Here is a 15696-nt window from a genome sequence, read left to right as displayed (position 1 = left end):
CAGAAAAGGTATTCTCTGAGTCAGCCACAACTACAAAGGCTCTTTTATGACACCATGACCCTGTATTCTCTGAATTCTTGAATTTTTTGTAATTGTTGTCAGAAAATTGGATCCCTATAGTCCAAAGGGTTAAATAAAAAGAAACTGAACAACTCTTCAAAAATATTTCTACTGCAGGAATTTTTTTAAAGTATGTTCCATTATATTTTCTAGAATATGCTTGGCTTACTGAGTATGGACCTTTGGTAGATTTCTCTAAAGTTAGAGGGCATCTGGCACTTTTGAATGTTCACAGAGCAGGGATCAGCTAAAAATCAGAGAGGAAAGTATCACATTTACATTGTATGTAAGAGAGGCTATTTTATGGGTGGATGAAGAAGAAAAGAAAGGGGGAAAAAAGAAAGAAAAGAATTTATCTCAGAATAAATCTTTTAAATCACCAAAAGATCAAAAATTAAGTTTCAATGTAGGCTGTTAGGGAAGCTTTTGGGAATGTGTTCTCACATGAAACCCTGGAGTTAGATGCAGAAGAGAAGATGGGGAGCAAGAGTCCTACCCAGAGTCCCCTGTTCTTACTTGGCGATGACCTGGATCCCGTACTGGTGATCCATGACTTGAGAAAACTGGTCCCAGAAATTCTTCTTCTCTAGAGCATCGTGCACTTCTTTTAGTCCAGAGCAATTCAGCAGAACCTTCAGGCCGTCTCGTACGTAGCTGAGGTCCAGAGAAGAACAGACAGTCTAGGACAGTGACCCACACATAACTGAGTACATGCAACCTGAGTTTCCATCTATCTCGGCAAGGATACAGTTTTAGAGAGAAGGATGCCTCAGAGGATGGTAATTGGTAAATGGTTTTCATCTTCCCTGACGCACAGTGCATGGATCGCAAAAGTTAAAATATAAAATGGTAGCACATAAAATTTAGGTTGAATCACATTAACAAGCTTACTATCTTACCCAGAAATGTAATGACTTGGTAGAACTATCATTTTTCTTTGGCTGGAGGGGGAGTGTTCTAAATAAGCAAGATAGGTTTCTGTCTTCTTAGGGGTGGTTTGGTGTGTATCTTTTTTAGAGGACAATGAATGGATTAAGTATCTTAATGAGGTCAGCTGTGCTCTGTTTGGCTTAAATGGTCATACCAGACACAGCAAATAGCTGACAGGTGTCCTTTGACTCTCCTTTCAGGGCAGGAAAATTAGCTTCCTTGTCCAAAAGGAAACGGTGACCTTTGTCCTGAAACAGAGGGCGGTTGTCATACTGCTCTCACCCACATCATAGCCACATCAAACTATGACAGACTTATGTTTACAATCAATATTTGTACCCACTCTTCTGTTTTGTGTGTGCAGCAACTCTGAGAGGTTGCTATCAGAGCACATGGAACGGCAGAGTTTGAAAGTGTCTCGCTTTGGATCAAATGGCCCTTTATGCTTCTTCCTCTTCTCATTGACCTGACAGCAGGAGCGATGGGAAGAAACCGTGTTCTGAGCTCGTGACTCTTCTATGTGGTGCATGTAGAGAGGAGAGACCCTAGTGAATGATCATGTCCTCAACATGATTGCTTTTCTGAAGGCACGCTACCCTTAGAGTGGAATAAATGTGAGCAGAACCTCCCACGGTCTTATAACAAGTCCCACACTAGCCCACGTGAGATGCTGGACCCTTCTCTCCCCACAACCCTAAAGAGCACTCTCTTACAGAGGTCTGTCCTGGGCCCTGTCTTTTAAAAGCTGGCTGCAGTAGAAGAGTTGAAGCATGAGGGCCATCAGGAACTCGGGGAAAAGCTTCGTCACCGCTTTCCTATAGGAATTCACAGGTAGAAATGTGCACAGGGCCTGGGATGCCTATTGGGGAAGGAAACTGGAGTTAAAAAAGGCAACCGTCTCCCTCCATACGTTGGCAGTCATACAGAGGGCAAGAAAGACTGCATGCCTTCCCAACCTCCTTCAGCACGCATGCGTATTGGGAAGCAGGACCTGGGCCAGGCGTTGTTGGTAAGGAAATTCCAAGGCACTGTTACTGGTTCCCTCCCAGATGCCAAATTTGTGGAAAGAAAGCTGGTCCTCACAGAGGGCTTATATTCTAAGGTCTCCTTCCTGTGGAGCCATGAGGAATAATCTGACTAGTAAGCAAAGTCTTCGTTAGGCTTCTTAAAACCTCAGGGAAGTGATGCAAACAACATCAAGTCATCCTTGAATCGCTTGAACCCTGCAGTTCCCACTACCATCCATATGCACATCCCATCACCTCATATCAATAAACAATGGCACCCCTGTTCATTAAATTTCTCTCTTTGCCCAAACATCACACTTGAGAGGAAACTGGTAGACAGAAATGATATCAGTACCCACACGACCACTGAAGTTTCTATGACTTAGCTGGTGGCTATCTCTCTAAAGTCAACGACAGGTCTGCCCTTGGGCAATTCCCTCAGATTCTTTGGCCTTCTTGCCACATCAGTTGCATCCTGACAATTTTGAATGTAATTGGTCTCCATAAACTCATAGGAGCAGATTAGAAGGTGTGGCCTTGTTGGAGTGGGTGTGGCCTTGTTGGAGTAGGTGTGGCCTTGTTGGACGAAGTGTGTTACAGTGAGGGTGAGCTACTCCCAATGTCACAGTCTGCTTCCTGTTGCCTTCTGATCAATATGTAGCCAGGACCTTGTCTGCCTGCATATTGGCAGGCTCCTCACCATGATAATAATGGACTGAACCACTGAACTGTAAGCTGCCACCTGAATTAAATATTTTCTTTTATAAGAGTTGCCGTGGTCATGATATCTCTTCACAGCAATAGAAACCCTAAGTAAGACAACAGGATTTGTGTTCTGCTCTCTGTCTTTTCAAGATGCATATAAGTATTATCTTGACCATCCCAGGATTCTGATTCTAAGGCATTTCCGTATGGAGGTGTGCCATGTCCTACTCACCTTAAACCATCCCTGTCACCCTGTCTCCCTCGCACACACTACTATATCTTTATATCCTGAATATAAATATTCATTCCTTATCTTTGTATCTTGGCAAGATTACACACGCTATCATCAAGATGTATCACACAATAAATGTGTTTTAGGTGGATGCATGCATGAAGAAGACTGTGCCAAGGAGGCGTGGCCTAATCAGTGAGGCTAGGAGATTCACCATCAGGAGGACTGCAGGGGGCAGAAACACTCATGGCAGAATTTACCGCCACAGGCATCAAGTTGGTGGCGTCCAGGGAGAATCGCCTTTTTTCTACCAGGGTTTCCTCCAACTCCCCAGGCTTTCCTTTCAGTATCGACAAGATCGTCTTCAGCACTTGGGGCGCGACACTTGGCTCGGTGCTCGCCGCTTGCCACATCAGAAGCAGAGCTCTGCAAACACAAGGTGTTGAGACCCATGCTTGCTAGTCGCTGTTTTAAGTTCTGCGCGGCCAGTAGAAGGGAAGTGACACCTCCTCCCCCACAGCGTAGGAACTGTAGAAGTGGAGCCCTGTGATTTTACTAAGCTCTTCTAACGCACTTGTTAGAGCTGTACTGGCCCATAAGCTCAAAGTAATAGGTTCGGTTCTTTAAGATTTCTTGTGGTCCTAAGTCGAGTTTCAGATGAACAGTTAATGGGCAGAAGATTCTCAGTTTTAGTAACAAAATAAATTTATTTTTATGTTTTTACTTGCATATATGCATGTGGATGTCTGTGTGTGTGCACACACATGCATATGTGTGCCTATGGATGACAGAAGAGGGCATTGGATCCCCTGGAGCCAGAGTTACAGGTGGTTGTAAGTCACCCAGTGTGGGAGCTCAGAATTGAACTCTAGGACTCTGTAATAGCAGCTCTTAACCACAAAGCCATTTCTTTGGCCCTTATTTTGGTAATTAACTTTTTTTTATTCTATTGGTGGGTAAAAATAGTGTAAGTCTGTCCTTTATAAATAAGAAAATCTCTGTCTAGGAGATTTTTCTCAAGGAAATTATGATTAAATTAACACAGGCAAGAAAAACTCAATATCTTTTTGAAGCAAGTTTGTAACAGCATATAATTTAACATCCTCCCCACAGTGACACTAATAAAAAATCTTGGGGTCCTACTGTGTGCTAACCATTATCCAAAGTTATGCGTAACATATAACATACTTAAATCTATAGCCAGCAAAGATGGTGCAAAAAAATTGAATTTTTTCATAAAAAGAGATTATGCCTAACTACAGGAAAGAAAGACTTTATCTTGGCCATATGACTATGGAACTTGTGGGTAAGTGTGTACAGAGGGGCAAGATGCGGGATGCCTTACTTGTCTGCAGGGACTGGGAACTCCATGAGTTGAAAGATCACCTTCTTAGGAGATGCTCTTATCAGCAGGCTGATAACCCGCAGCAAGACATTCTTCATGGTGTGGGAAGAATTCCAAGAGAGCTGCTCATAAATGTCGTCCACAATTTTAGACACCTGGAAGAAGAATCTTTGTAGGTCAGCAAAAGTGTCACCTTCCTTGTTTACCTTTAAGCTTAGCCATTTCTTGGTTTTATGAACTCAACCTTTATTGAAAGGACCAATGTAGCAATTAGCATACAAATAAGCAATAGCTGAAAGTATATTTATATTATTACAACGCAAAATATTTAAGGTCAGGAACTATAAAGTCATGTAGTTATGGATATATAACTACATGAAATAGCTTTAAAAACGTAGCTGGGTTGAGGTGATAAATTGCCAAACCACACTTCTGTTCTGTTTCTCTTTGGCTAGTGATTTGCTATAGTATAAGCTAGTTTCACACCCCTGGTTTTCTTTTTGACTTTCCTTCCTGCCTCCAGCGATATGCTATGGCTTCTTCTAGGCTCTATGAGTGCTCTCTCCTGTTCGAGAACTCCGTCTGGTTAAAGAGATGACCACAGACCTCCCATTTCTCTCAGGTTGTGTTTGCTCTATGGAATGTCTTGCCCACAGCAGCTCTGAGAACTCTCTATGATGCGGTCCTTTATCTGGCCTGCTCTGTGAATTTGAATGACTCCTCTTAGTTTACCTTCTGCCCCAGTGCGTGATTATATCAAGAGAGGAAACTCTGAGTCCCATGTGTCCATCATTGTCAGGACTGTCTTCATAGGTCTGTGACCTAAGGGTCTGTATTGGGGATCCATGTTCAGATCCTCTCAGTCTCGTCTAAAACTTGGATTTTTCATCTTAAAGTTTTGCAGTTTTTGAGATTGGGCTTTATAATTCAATTCCAATGGGACAATTACAAGGAATCCTTGTAATATTGTAAGATTTGCATGGTTCCTGGTGCAGGGCAATTCTATATTCTGTCAATTATATGTTAAATAAACACTGATTGGCCAATAGCCAGGCGGGAAGTATAGGTGGGAAAACCAGACAGGAAATAGAGGTGGGTCAATGAGAACAGGAGTATTCTGGAAAGAAGGAAGTTCTTTCTGCAGTCCTGTCCAGACACCAAAGAAGCAGGATGTGACCTGCCCTGCCGAAAAAGGTACCAAGCCATGTGGCTAATATAGATAAGAATAATGGGTTAATATAAGTTATAAGAGCTAATACAAAGCCTGAGCTAATGGGCCAATCAGTTTATAACTTATATAGACCTTTGTGTGATTTTCTTTGGGCCCTAACGACTGTGGGAACCAGGCAGGACAGAAACACCAACAAGCAGACCCTCATGTTACACGTTCCTGCAGCCCCAGTTACATGTAATGGTCACTGTGCTTCTTCATGTGCATAGGATTGCCTTCATTTGTGGAAGTCCAGTGGGAAAACAAACTGGATACCAGAGGCATTTAACTGCAACCACTTAGCTGGAAAATTATGGCATACAAAGGAAGAGGAAGATAGGGTGTCGTTGTCTGAGGACGTCTCCCAAATGTCGTAATAGAAACTCAACTCCCAAATGTGATAATGTCTCTCTCTCTTTCTCTCCTCTCTCCTCTCTCTCTCTCTCTCTCTCTCTCTCTCTCTCTCTGGTGTGTGTGTGTGTGTGTGTGTGTGTGTGTGTGTGTGTGTTTGCTTGTGCAGGTGCAAGTAGATATCAGAGATTGATGTCAGGAAGACTTTCCTCTACCATTTTATTAAGTTATGCTTTTTAGATAATGTGTGTTTGAGCATAAAGGCTGCTATTTTGGCTAAGCAAAGGAGCCACAGGGATCCACCTATCTCAGGTGAATATCTATAACTCAGGGCTAGAGTTACAGACATATTCCACTGTATTTGGCATTTATATAGGGTCTAGGTATCAAAGTCAGGTCTCCATCATTGCCCAGCAAGCATTTTACCCACAGAGTCATTTGATCAGTCTGAGATGTGAGGCCTTCAAGAGATGACTACATCTTGGGCATCAGTGCTTATGAGGTTACTATGGTTATCCCTAGGAGTGGGTTCCTTGCTCTTGGGGTAGGTGTATGATTAGAGAATGAGTTTGGCCTTTTCTTCTTTGTCTTGCAATGTTCTCTTGCCTTTCCTACTTCTCCCAGGAGATGACACAGCAAGCTTGCAAGGTAAAAGCTATGGGCTTCTCAGAATCAAACACTGTAAGAAACGAACCTCTATTCACTATAAACTGTTCATTCTAAATGTATTCTGCTTTAGTAAAACAACAGCAATCTATTTATTCTTTCAATCTTTCCTTATTTGTCAGGACATTGAAGGCAGAAAATTCTAATAAGATATGTGAATGACAATAAGTGAAATAAAAACAGTTGAGTTAATTTTGTGCAGCTCCTGGTAAAACTGACATGCTTATTCATGTATGAACTACATAATACAAACCTCATTATTTCATTGATTCTGCATTTAAATTAATTATCCTTATATTCATAAATCTAATTGTCACTATACAAGTACTTAAGGACAAAAGATGCTAATAATGAAAAAGTAAGTTTTCTTTTCACTTAGACATCTAATAGCAAATAAAAATGTCATAAGGAATTGAGAGAAAAAGGTCATAAAGTAAAGGGAATAACCCAAAACTTCCATCTTTTTAACTTTAAATGAGACATAGTTCTATATTTTATGTTGTATTGGGCTGCACAAATTCCTTACCCAGTGTTACTCCAATATGAGAGTCCTTGAAAATGTTTCTTAAATGCTACATGGGAGACTTCAATTACAAAGGTATTTGTTATTAATACAATTCTCTTTTAAAAGCCATCAAAGTAAATATGGCAAAATGTTCTAATTTTTCATGATTGGTAAATGAATATTCATTATAATAGTGCCAACAATTTCCCTGTTTGAAACATTTCACAAAAGCCTTATCTGATTAAAGTGATTCAGTGAACAATAACAAGAAATCGGAATGTAAAAAAAATAGATAACAAAGCTGAAAAGTGGACTTTTGAGAGCACTCTCTGTTCTCCTTAGCTCGTTGCCAACTACATCACCATGGTGATCTTCTGAGCATGATATTCCAAAGTCAGCATCAGTAAGGTCGCGGCCTCCGAGGCTGTCTTCTCATCAGGAGAGGAAAGTTTCTTCAGGAGGGTCCACACAAAGTCAGTCAGAAAGGTGGGCAGTAGTATTTGTCCCACACTCTGAAACCAAAAGGACATTTGTGACCACTAGGGTAAGCAAGACACTGAAGCTTAGATATTTGGGGGAGGGGGGAGGGCAGAGTTCTAGACCAGGCAGAAGTATAAGCCATTCATGAACTATGGAACCTGCTTTTTTTGTAATTAAAAAAAATGATAGAAAGTATGTTTGTGGTGGTGTTCTTGTAATGACAATCCAAACCCAGGTATTATACAAAACCCAGGAATTATACAAAACTTATTTCTGCCTTTAAAATAATTTCAGTGCCAAATATTACCAAGATGTCTTCAACATGTGAGAAACAAATGTGGGGTTCATAGAAGATCCTGGAGAAACTAGGCTGAGAGAGTCAAGGTGATGTGAAAATATACATTTTTCTTTTCAGCGAGACAGACAGAGAGAGACAGAGATGGGGAGAAAGGATGATTGAACGTGACCCAACATAGACGTTCCATATGCCCATGACTTAGTTCTAACGATTGCTATGGAAACAGCTCCTTTTGAAGTTTGAGGACTATCCACAATCTATAAATGATCACAGGAGTAGAAAGGACAAAGGTATCACAATTTCTATTTTTATTTTTTCTTTTTCTGCCTTTGTGTGAAAAACAAATCATTCATGCAATTGTCAAATACCTCTACTCTCACCAATAAAAGATGATACTTGCTGCCTTTAAAGGGGTGGAGTCCTGAAGCTAAATAGACTTTTCAGGAGCTATGAGCACACACTTGCTGCTCTTGCAAACGACCTGGGCTCTCTCCTTACTCCCACACAGTGGCTCACTACTACCCTAACTCCAGTTCCAGGGGATAGGATGCCCATTTCTGACCTCTGTAGGCACCAGACAGCCATAGGGTGCACATAGAGTCAGACAAACAAAAACAGAGAGATGAATTACTGTCCTTTTGGCTCAATAAGGCAGGTCTGAGGTCCAAGTCAGCAGACTACACCCAGCCCTCCAGTGCTAGCCTACACCTGCTCGACAAACCAGTGAGGGAAACCTGTGGAGGAAACCCCAAGTACTACTGTGGCTGGAGGAGGTAAATGAATTGCCACAGATTGTCCTATTTGAAGAGAGTCAGAGTAAATTGTTAAAGTTACATTTTTGAAATATTACTGGAAGTGATACTTTCTTCATTGAAATATTTGTTTACTCAACAATGGTTTCTCTAATTTCTACCTAAAATTACAGGAAAAAAAAAACAGTTCCAAATGAAATCTAAAGCTGGTACTAGAGGATTTTGTCTTGTAAAGCTGTGGATATGACAACAGGTTGCGTTAAAAATTAGAGTTTGTGGGGACTGGGGAGATGGCTTGTGTGCAAGCATTAGGGCCTGAGCTTGGATGGCCAGCAGTCGTGGGAAATCTGGGGACTGGTGATGTATATCTGTGAGCTCCGTGCTTGAGGCTGGAGCAGACAGCTAGATCCTCGGAGGCACTGACCAGCAGGTCTAGCTGAATCAATCAACTCCAGACTCCGTGAGAGACCATGTCCTAAAAAAATAGAGAATCAAGGCAGACACCTGATGTTAACTTTTGGACTCTATGTGATCCTACAAGGATGGGTGCTCCTCTCCTCACACATGTACATGCACATATACATGCACACCCACACACAAACATGCCTGTGGGCATCTAGAATCTAGAGATCGCCTCATCCATTTATTACTGTTACATTGCAATACTATGCATTCCTGATGCCACTTGAATTAGTGACTGGAAAATATACTATAAATTGATATTTTATATCATGTATATAAAATGCTATGTATTCACGTGTTATACATACTAGTTTAAAAGCAAAATCTCTGCTAATCTCACCATGGAGCAGGGTGGGGGAGTGGGTGTGGCCAGCAGGAAGACCCATCCCTAGCTGAGGAGCTGTTGTCTTTTGATAGCTGCTGGGAGGAGAAGGGCCAGTTTTAAGAGTATGGCCTCTGGTAGATCAATCACATTTTAGGGCAGGCCCAACACTCAAGAGTAATTTGCACAGAACGAATTGTCTTTAATTTACTTTTATTTGAGTAAAAAGAAAACGGGACCCAAGGTTGGGTGGGTAGGGAGGTAATGGTGGATCTCAGAAGAGTTGGGAGAGGGGAATGAATGTGATCAAAATATGTTGTACAGAATTTTCAAGGAATAAAAATATTTAAAAAATGTCTGTGACGAACAGCATTTCACAAACAGATTAATTATTCTGAGTTTCTTTCTATAAATTTCTGTGAGTCAGATTACTAGTTTGTATTGTATGAACTTGTTTTGGTGAATGATATGTTCATGACCCTCTGAGAATTATTGAAGTCTTGGCCTCACCAACAGGTCCTATAGAAAACAGAAGTGACTTGACTTACAATGCGTCTTCATGTTGAATACAGTCTTCACACGTTAGTGCTGTTTTATACCCAGCTCTCTTAGTGAACAACCTTGCTGCATCCCTGCTTGCATCTTTTGAACTTGACCACGGTCTCGTGAGTGCCTTGGTACAGCTTTGGATTCCTCCCACCCACATGTGGGTATTCCTGTTAGAACCTTGGGTTCTCTCAGCCCTGTTTTCTCTACTCTGGAGGTCTACATTTGTGTTGCCTAGTCATTGCTCTCCCATGACTTGATACCCCTGAACTTTACGTTGTTTAACAATAAGAAACTGAACAACAAAGCCTAAGCACATGGGTCTAAGGCACTCCAGCTGAAGAATTTCTAAACCTGAGAAACACTGAACTCAGATGAGAGAGAATTCAAACCCAGACGTGTTGCTAGTAAGTCTCTGAAGCCACTGGGGAAAGACTCCCAGATTCAATAGCCCAATCATGGTGCTCAGAGATCTATCCCCTGACATTGCTCTGGAAGGGGGAGTGTATGGATGAAGAAGGGTTTGTTCGCAAACTTACATAGCTTCCCAGTTTGCTTATGGAAATGGACAATTTCATACTACTCAACCAGCCTTGCAAGTTTTGAGGTATGTATGTAAGAAAACCCTTTGTCTTTGTAAAGAGAAATCATCAGGTATGCACACACACACACACACACACACACACACACACACACTTTCTCTCTGCAAACACCTGTATGGTATCTTTTGACCATGTATAAAATTTAGATACATTTGCTTTGGCATGTCCTTAGCCTTCCACAATTCTAGCCATGTCAACCATGGGAAGAGAACCACTACACTATATTTGGAGTTTGGAAGGAAGAGCACCCTAAGTCTTCTGATCCTAGGAGACAGGCTAACCTGAGGGTCCTTCCCAGAACTTATGTCTTATGGTTGGTTCAGTATGTCTGTCTGAAAGTTGACAGCCCAACTGGGACCTAATGCCGGGGATCCTTATAAGGTAAGAAGTTTGAACTGTGAAAACTGAAGGAGTAATACAGAGTTACAGACCTTAATGGTTTCTCTAGGATTAGCATAGGGTAAAAATTATTTGCTAAATACTGAGACTTATCAGCGCACTGTGTAAATAGCCTTTTCCCCTGAAGAGGACATGCTTATGCAAGTCAGGCTGGCCTTGAACTTGCCACACTGGTGTTTCAGCTTCCCGAGTGCTAGGATTCTAAGCATAAATTATTATGCCTAGTCCTTTTTGTAAAACTTCATAAATTTTTAAAAAATAAAATCGAAGTTAAAATGTCATTCTGATATTTGTGGGGGAAATGATTACATGTTAGAAAAGAATTGTTGACTCCATTAATTTCGTCAAAAAAATTGGAAATTATCTACATAGAGAAGTCTCATTAAGAAACATCTATATAATTTATGTTTTATAACAAGTAGTATATTTTAAATTGCTGTATTTGAAGATAGTAGACATAGTCCTTAAGTGGCATGAAATATAGGGAGCCACATGCTCTGTGCTTCAGTTATTTGTGTTTCTGAATACAGAAAAGGACACTTAAGGTATTAAAAACATTAACTTGAAGGAAATAAACTATGAGTAAGGGCAAGAACACATTTAAAACAAACTACATAGAACATACCTTGGCAATTTTGTTTCTGTCTCCTTGTGTGTCCTTAGATAGTAATTCGAATTCAGAAGCTATCACCTTGGGGTTATTGGTTTCTTCAACACTTGGCCTGTATTTTTCAATGTTAGCTGTGTTAAGGAAAAGAATATAAGGTTTTTATCCAACTACTGTTTCAACCTAAGATGTAGTAATTTCCAGTTTCCTACCCAATTCTGGATGCCTGCAATATGCTGGTACTCTGCTCGTGGCCCTATTCTCATAGAAGCTTAAGGTGGCATGGGTCCAGAATTTATAAAGCCCTTAAATGAGGCCGTGTTTAACACTTGTAATTTCAGTTTTCTCTATTTTTGTCCCCATGATCATCCCAAAGAATCTGTCATTCCTTCTTCCTTGTTTTTTTTTTCTGTTTTTTAAAAACGATTTATTTATTTATTATGTATACAGTGTTCTGCCTGCATGTCACAAGAGGGCACCAGATCTCATTACAGATGGTTGTAAGCTACCATATGATTGCTGGGAATTGAACTCAGGACCTTTGGAAGAGCAGCCAGTGATCTTAACCTCTAAGCCATCTCTCCAGCCCTTTTTTCTGTTTTTTATTTCATTTTTCCCTGTTTGTTGTTCCCCTTTCCTGCTTGCTCCAGCTTTGCTCTTCTTTCTCTGGTTTTCTGAGATGAAGGCTGCTCAGGACTGAGACCTTGTCTTTATTCTAAGACAGGCCTATCAACCTGTGAATTACCCTCCTACTGCTCCTTTATCTGCTTGCTGCGCATTTGGATACATTAGATTTTTCACTTTCATTCAGTTCAGAATTTATTTCCTGTATCTTCTGTATTTGAATTACAGGTTATTTAGGAGCATGGCATTTTGCTTACAAGTGCTTTGGAGCTTCCAGATATTTATTATTTTGATTTCTCATTTAAGACCATTTTGTCGAAAATAATTTAATTTTTGTAGCCTAAAATATCTATCTCGAGGCTTATTTTTCTGTTGCTGGTGCAAACTTCTGTAAATGATTTTCTGTATGATTACTCATTGCTTAGAGAAGGCTGTTGAATTCTCTGACTGTAACTGTAGATCTTTCTCTTTGTTCTTACACTTCTATTTTTGGTAAATTTATTTCTGTTTTTTATGATAATACATTTTATTGCTTTTAGGCACCTGGGTCTTCAGGATTATTATTTATGCTAGTTGTTCTATTATTGCATCATTATAAAACAGTTCTTTCCCCAGAAACATTTTCTGCTCTGAAATTTATCCTTTTATATTGCTATAGTCCATATATTCTTTTTTTTTTTGGTTTTTTCGAGACAGGGTTTCCCTGTAGTTTCTAGAGCCTGTCCTGGAACTAGCTCTTGTAGACCAGGCTGGCCTCGAACTCAGAGATCCACTTGCCTCTGCCTCCCGAGAGCTGGGATTAAAGGCATGTGCCACCACCGCCCAGCCCATATATTCTTTTGATTACTATTAGTATTTTTTGTTCTGTTCTAACTAATGTTTGTGTCTTCCTATTTAAACAGTTTTCTTGCAGACAGTATACAGTTGGATCTTGCTTTTGTCTAATCCAACAATCTCAACCTTTTATTTTGGGGTCTTTTGAACATTTTTATTTATTATATTGGAGTTTTCTGTCTTTCTCACCTTGTTTCTTTCTTTTTATACTACATATTATGGACTTTGTTTGGATTAAACATATTTTGTGAATTGATTATTTCCACTCTAGTTAGTTATATATAACTACACATTATCTTAATTGCTGTGTTAAGTTTTATATGCTACATTTTAACACAACACAGTTTACTTTCACAGGATTTTTCATGATTTTGTGCATAGTAGAAAAATCTTTAAAAAGTATTCATATGTTTCTCCACTTCCAACTTTAATTCATTTATTCACATTCACTTTGCTTTTATATTATTTCCATCCTTGTCTTAAATAATTATCATTTAAAGTGATTTAAATAAGAGAAAACATATAATTTGTGTTATGTTATATATTTACTTACATGGTTTCAATTTCTAGTAGTTTATTCCTTTAGTGAAAATCTAAGTTTTCACATTATGGCTTTGTTTTCTTGATGAAGTTCCTACAATATTTCCTGAAATGCAGGCCTGCTGGTAAAGAATGCTTGCATATCTGAAAAATATCTTTACTGAATTTGCTTTTGAAGGGTATTTTTGGTGGTAAGAGAACAATAAGATGATAATTTTTCTTTTGGTGTTTAATTGCCTCAGACTTCCATTGTTTCTGATGAACAATCTAATATACATAAATAAATATTTCTTTCCTCTTGTTTCTAATTTAGCATTTTCTCTTTATCTCTGATGCTAAATAATTTAATTAAAATGTGTCTTTATTGTGTTTCCTTTTATTTTTGTACTTTATTCAACTTTTTAGGTCTATAAATGGTAACTTCTATAAACTTTATAACATTTGGTCATTGTTCAGTCTTTCTTATTTCTCTATTTAACCATTGATAATTGCTATTGCCATAGTCTCATGGAGCATTTTTTCTTCAGTGTCTAATTGCTGCTGATTTCTCCCAAGTGTTTTTCATTTCACATAGTCTGTTGTCCTGTATAAATTCAGTATGAGTTCATGGATTTCTCTCTCCTCCCTTTCTTTTTCCTTCCCACACTCTCTACCTCTTCTCTTTCTTTTCTTCCCCCTTTGTTTATGCAACCCAGTGTGACATCAAATTCATGATCCTCCTGCCTCAGCTTCCTGAGTAGTGGAGCATTATGGGTCTTTTCAAAATTTTCTGTGTCTCTGCTTACCATGTTGACATTTTCCTTTAAGTTTTTAAATAAGTAAAATATAGTTGTAATGATGTCCCCTCTACTCTTCCATTATCCGACGTGGTTTTTGATAAGTTTTGACTGGTTTTTATCCTCAAAGTGGGTTGCTTTACTTTCTTGTACTTTTTTTTCATGACTGATTTTTTTCTTTGTTTCTCCTTTAAGACAAGATCTGACTGTATAGCCCAGTCTGGTTTTGAAGTCAAGTCCTCTTCCATAAACTTCCTGAGTGCTGAGATGACAGATGAACACCACTGCACTCGGCTGCATTGCAGCTTTTACTGGGTGCCAGAGATTCTTAAATTTAACTTGTTGATTACTGGAACATTTTTATCCTTAGAAGTAGGCTTCAGGTTTGTTCTGGTGAGCAGCCTATGTGTCTGGAACTAGCTCCCCCTATTAACTTGTGTTTTAAAATCTTAAATGACAAATAGCATAATCTAAGCATAGATTTTCTTCCTAATACGACAAAACCTTTCCACATGACTTGTGAATTATGGCTTATACATGTTTGGCACTCAATACAGCCTTTGCTCACTCCTTGAATCTTTCTCTGTTACAGCCATTAGCTAGAAAACATGCCTCTTCTAAATGCTTTATTTGTAAAACTTCTTCCTCTCTCTTCCTGACCGGTTGTCCTTGCCTTCACCATCAATGGTCAACATCAACTCAAGAAGTATAGATAGATCTTAAAGCTGCCAAGATCTTGAAGTACCAGTTATTTAATTACGAAATTTCCTCAACAAGATTTAAGTAATGTTTAAAGCCATATTTTAGACAGTAAGGTCACAGATCTTGACCACAGATTTACACATAACTCATAGGTACAGGTGCTTCTTCAAAAAGTCAAATAATTAGAGGAGGTTTTTAGTAACAGAAAAAGATGGCAAGGCGTACTTACAGTTCTGACACATTCCGATGTAGAGGACGTAATTCATCCCTATGGTTGCTTGCTGTGCGACTGAGGGGTTTTTGTGGGAACACAGGAGTGAGAGCTCTGCTACCAGAAGACCTAAACACGGGGCATCGATGCTTGGCTAATTGGATAGCAAAGGAGAAAGTTCATTAGATTTGCATAGTCAACATTAAAAGTTTGTAATGAGTCTGGTGCAGGATTCCCCTGTGTATGCTGTGGATATCATTGGTTAAAGGAACTGCTTTGGGCCTATAGCAGAGCTATAGGGGAACAGAGCTAGATGGAGAAAACTAAACAGAATACTAGGAGAAAGGGGGCAGAGTCGGAGAGAAGCCATAGGAAACTACCTGGTAAGCCACAGCCACATGGTGATACACAGATTAAGAGAAATGGGTTAACTTAACATGTAAGAGTTAGCAATAAGAAGCTAGAGCTAATGGGCCAAGCAGTGATTTAAATAATAAAGTTTCTGTGTGATTATTTCAGTTCTGAACAGC

The 15696-nt window shown here is 39.5% G+C and overlaps 1 protein-coding gene across 1 annotated transcript in view; it reads right to left on the bottom strand.

Moving 5' to 3' along the window:
* Positions 1–15696, bottom strand: part of Mroh9 (maestro heat like repeat family member 9) — a 58937-nt gene that overhangs the window by 28414 nt on the left and 14827 nt on the right. Inside the window, exons 7-13 of the mRNA XM_038348559.2 lie at positions 15185–15320; positions 11498–11613; positions 7374–7523; positions 4280–4434; positions 3195–3360; positions 1704–1849; positions 577–714 (exon numbers count right to left, since the gene is read on the bottom strand). Of these exons, the coding sequence (XP_038204487.2) occupies positions 577–714; positions 1704–1849; positions 3195–3360; positions 4280–4434; positions 7374–7523; positions 11498–11613; positions 15185–15320 (1007 nt within the window). The remainder of the gene's footprint in view (positions 1–576; positions 715–1703; positions 1850–3194; positions 3361–4279; positions 4435–7373; positions 7524–11497; positions 11614–15184; positions 15321–15696) is intronic.

The sequence above is a fragment of the Arvicola amphibius genome, chromosome 12 (assembly GCF_903992535.2).
Source record: "Arvicola amphibius chromosome 12, mArvAmp1.2, whole genome shotgun sequence".
NCBI classification, from domain to species: Eukaryota; Metazoa; Chordata; class Mammalia; order Rodentia; family Cricetidae; genus Arvicola; species Arvicola amphibius.
Note: the sequence above shows the minus strand (reverse complement) of the source record. Positions and strands in the feature narration are given on the sequence as shown.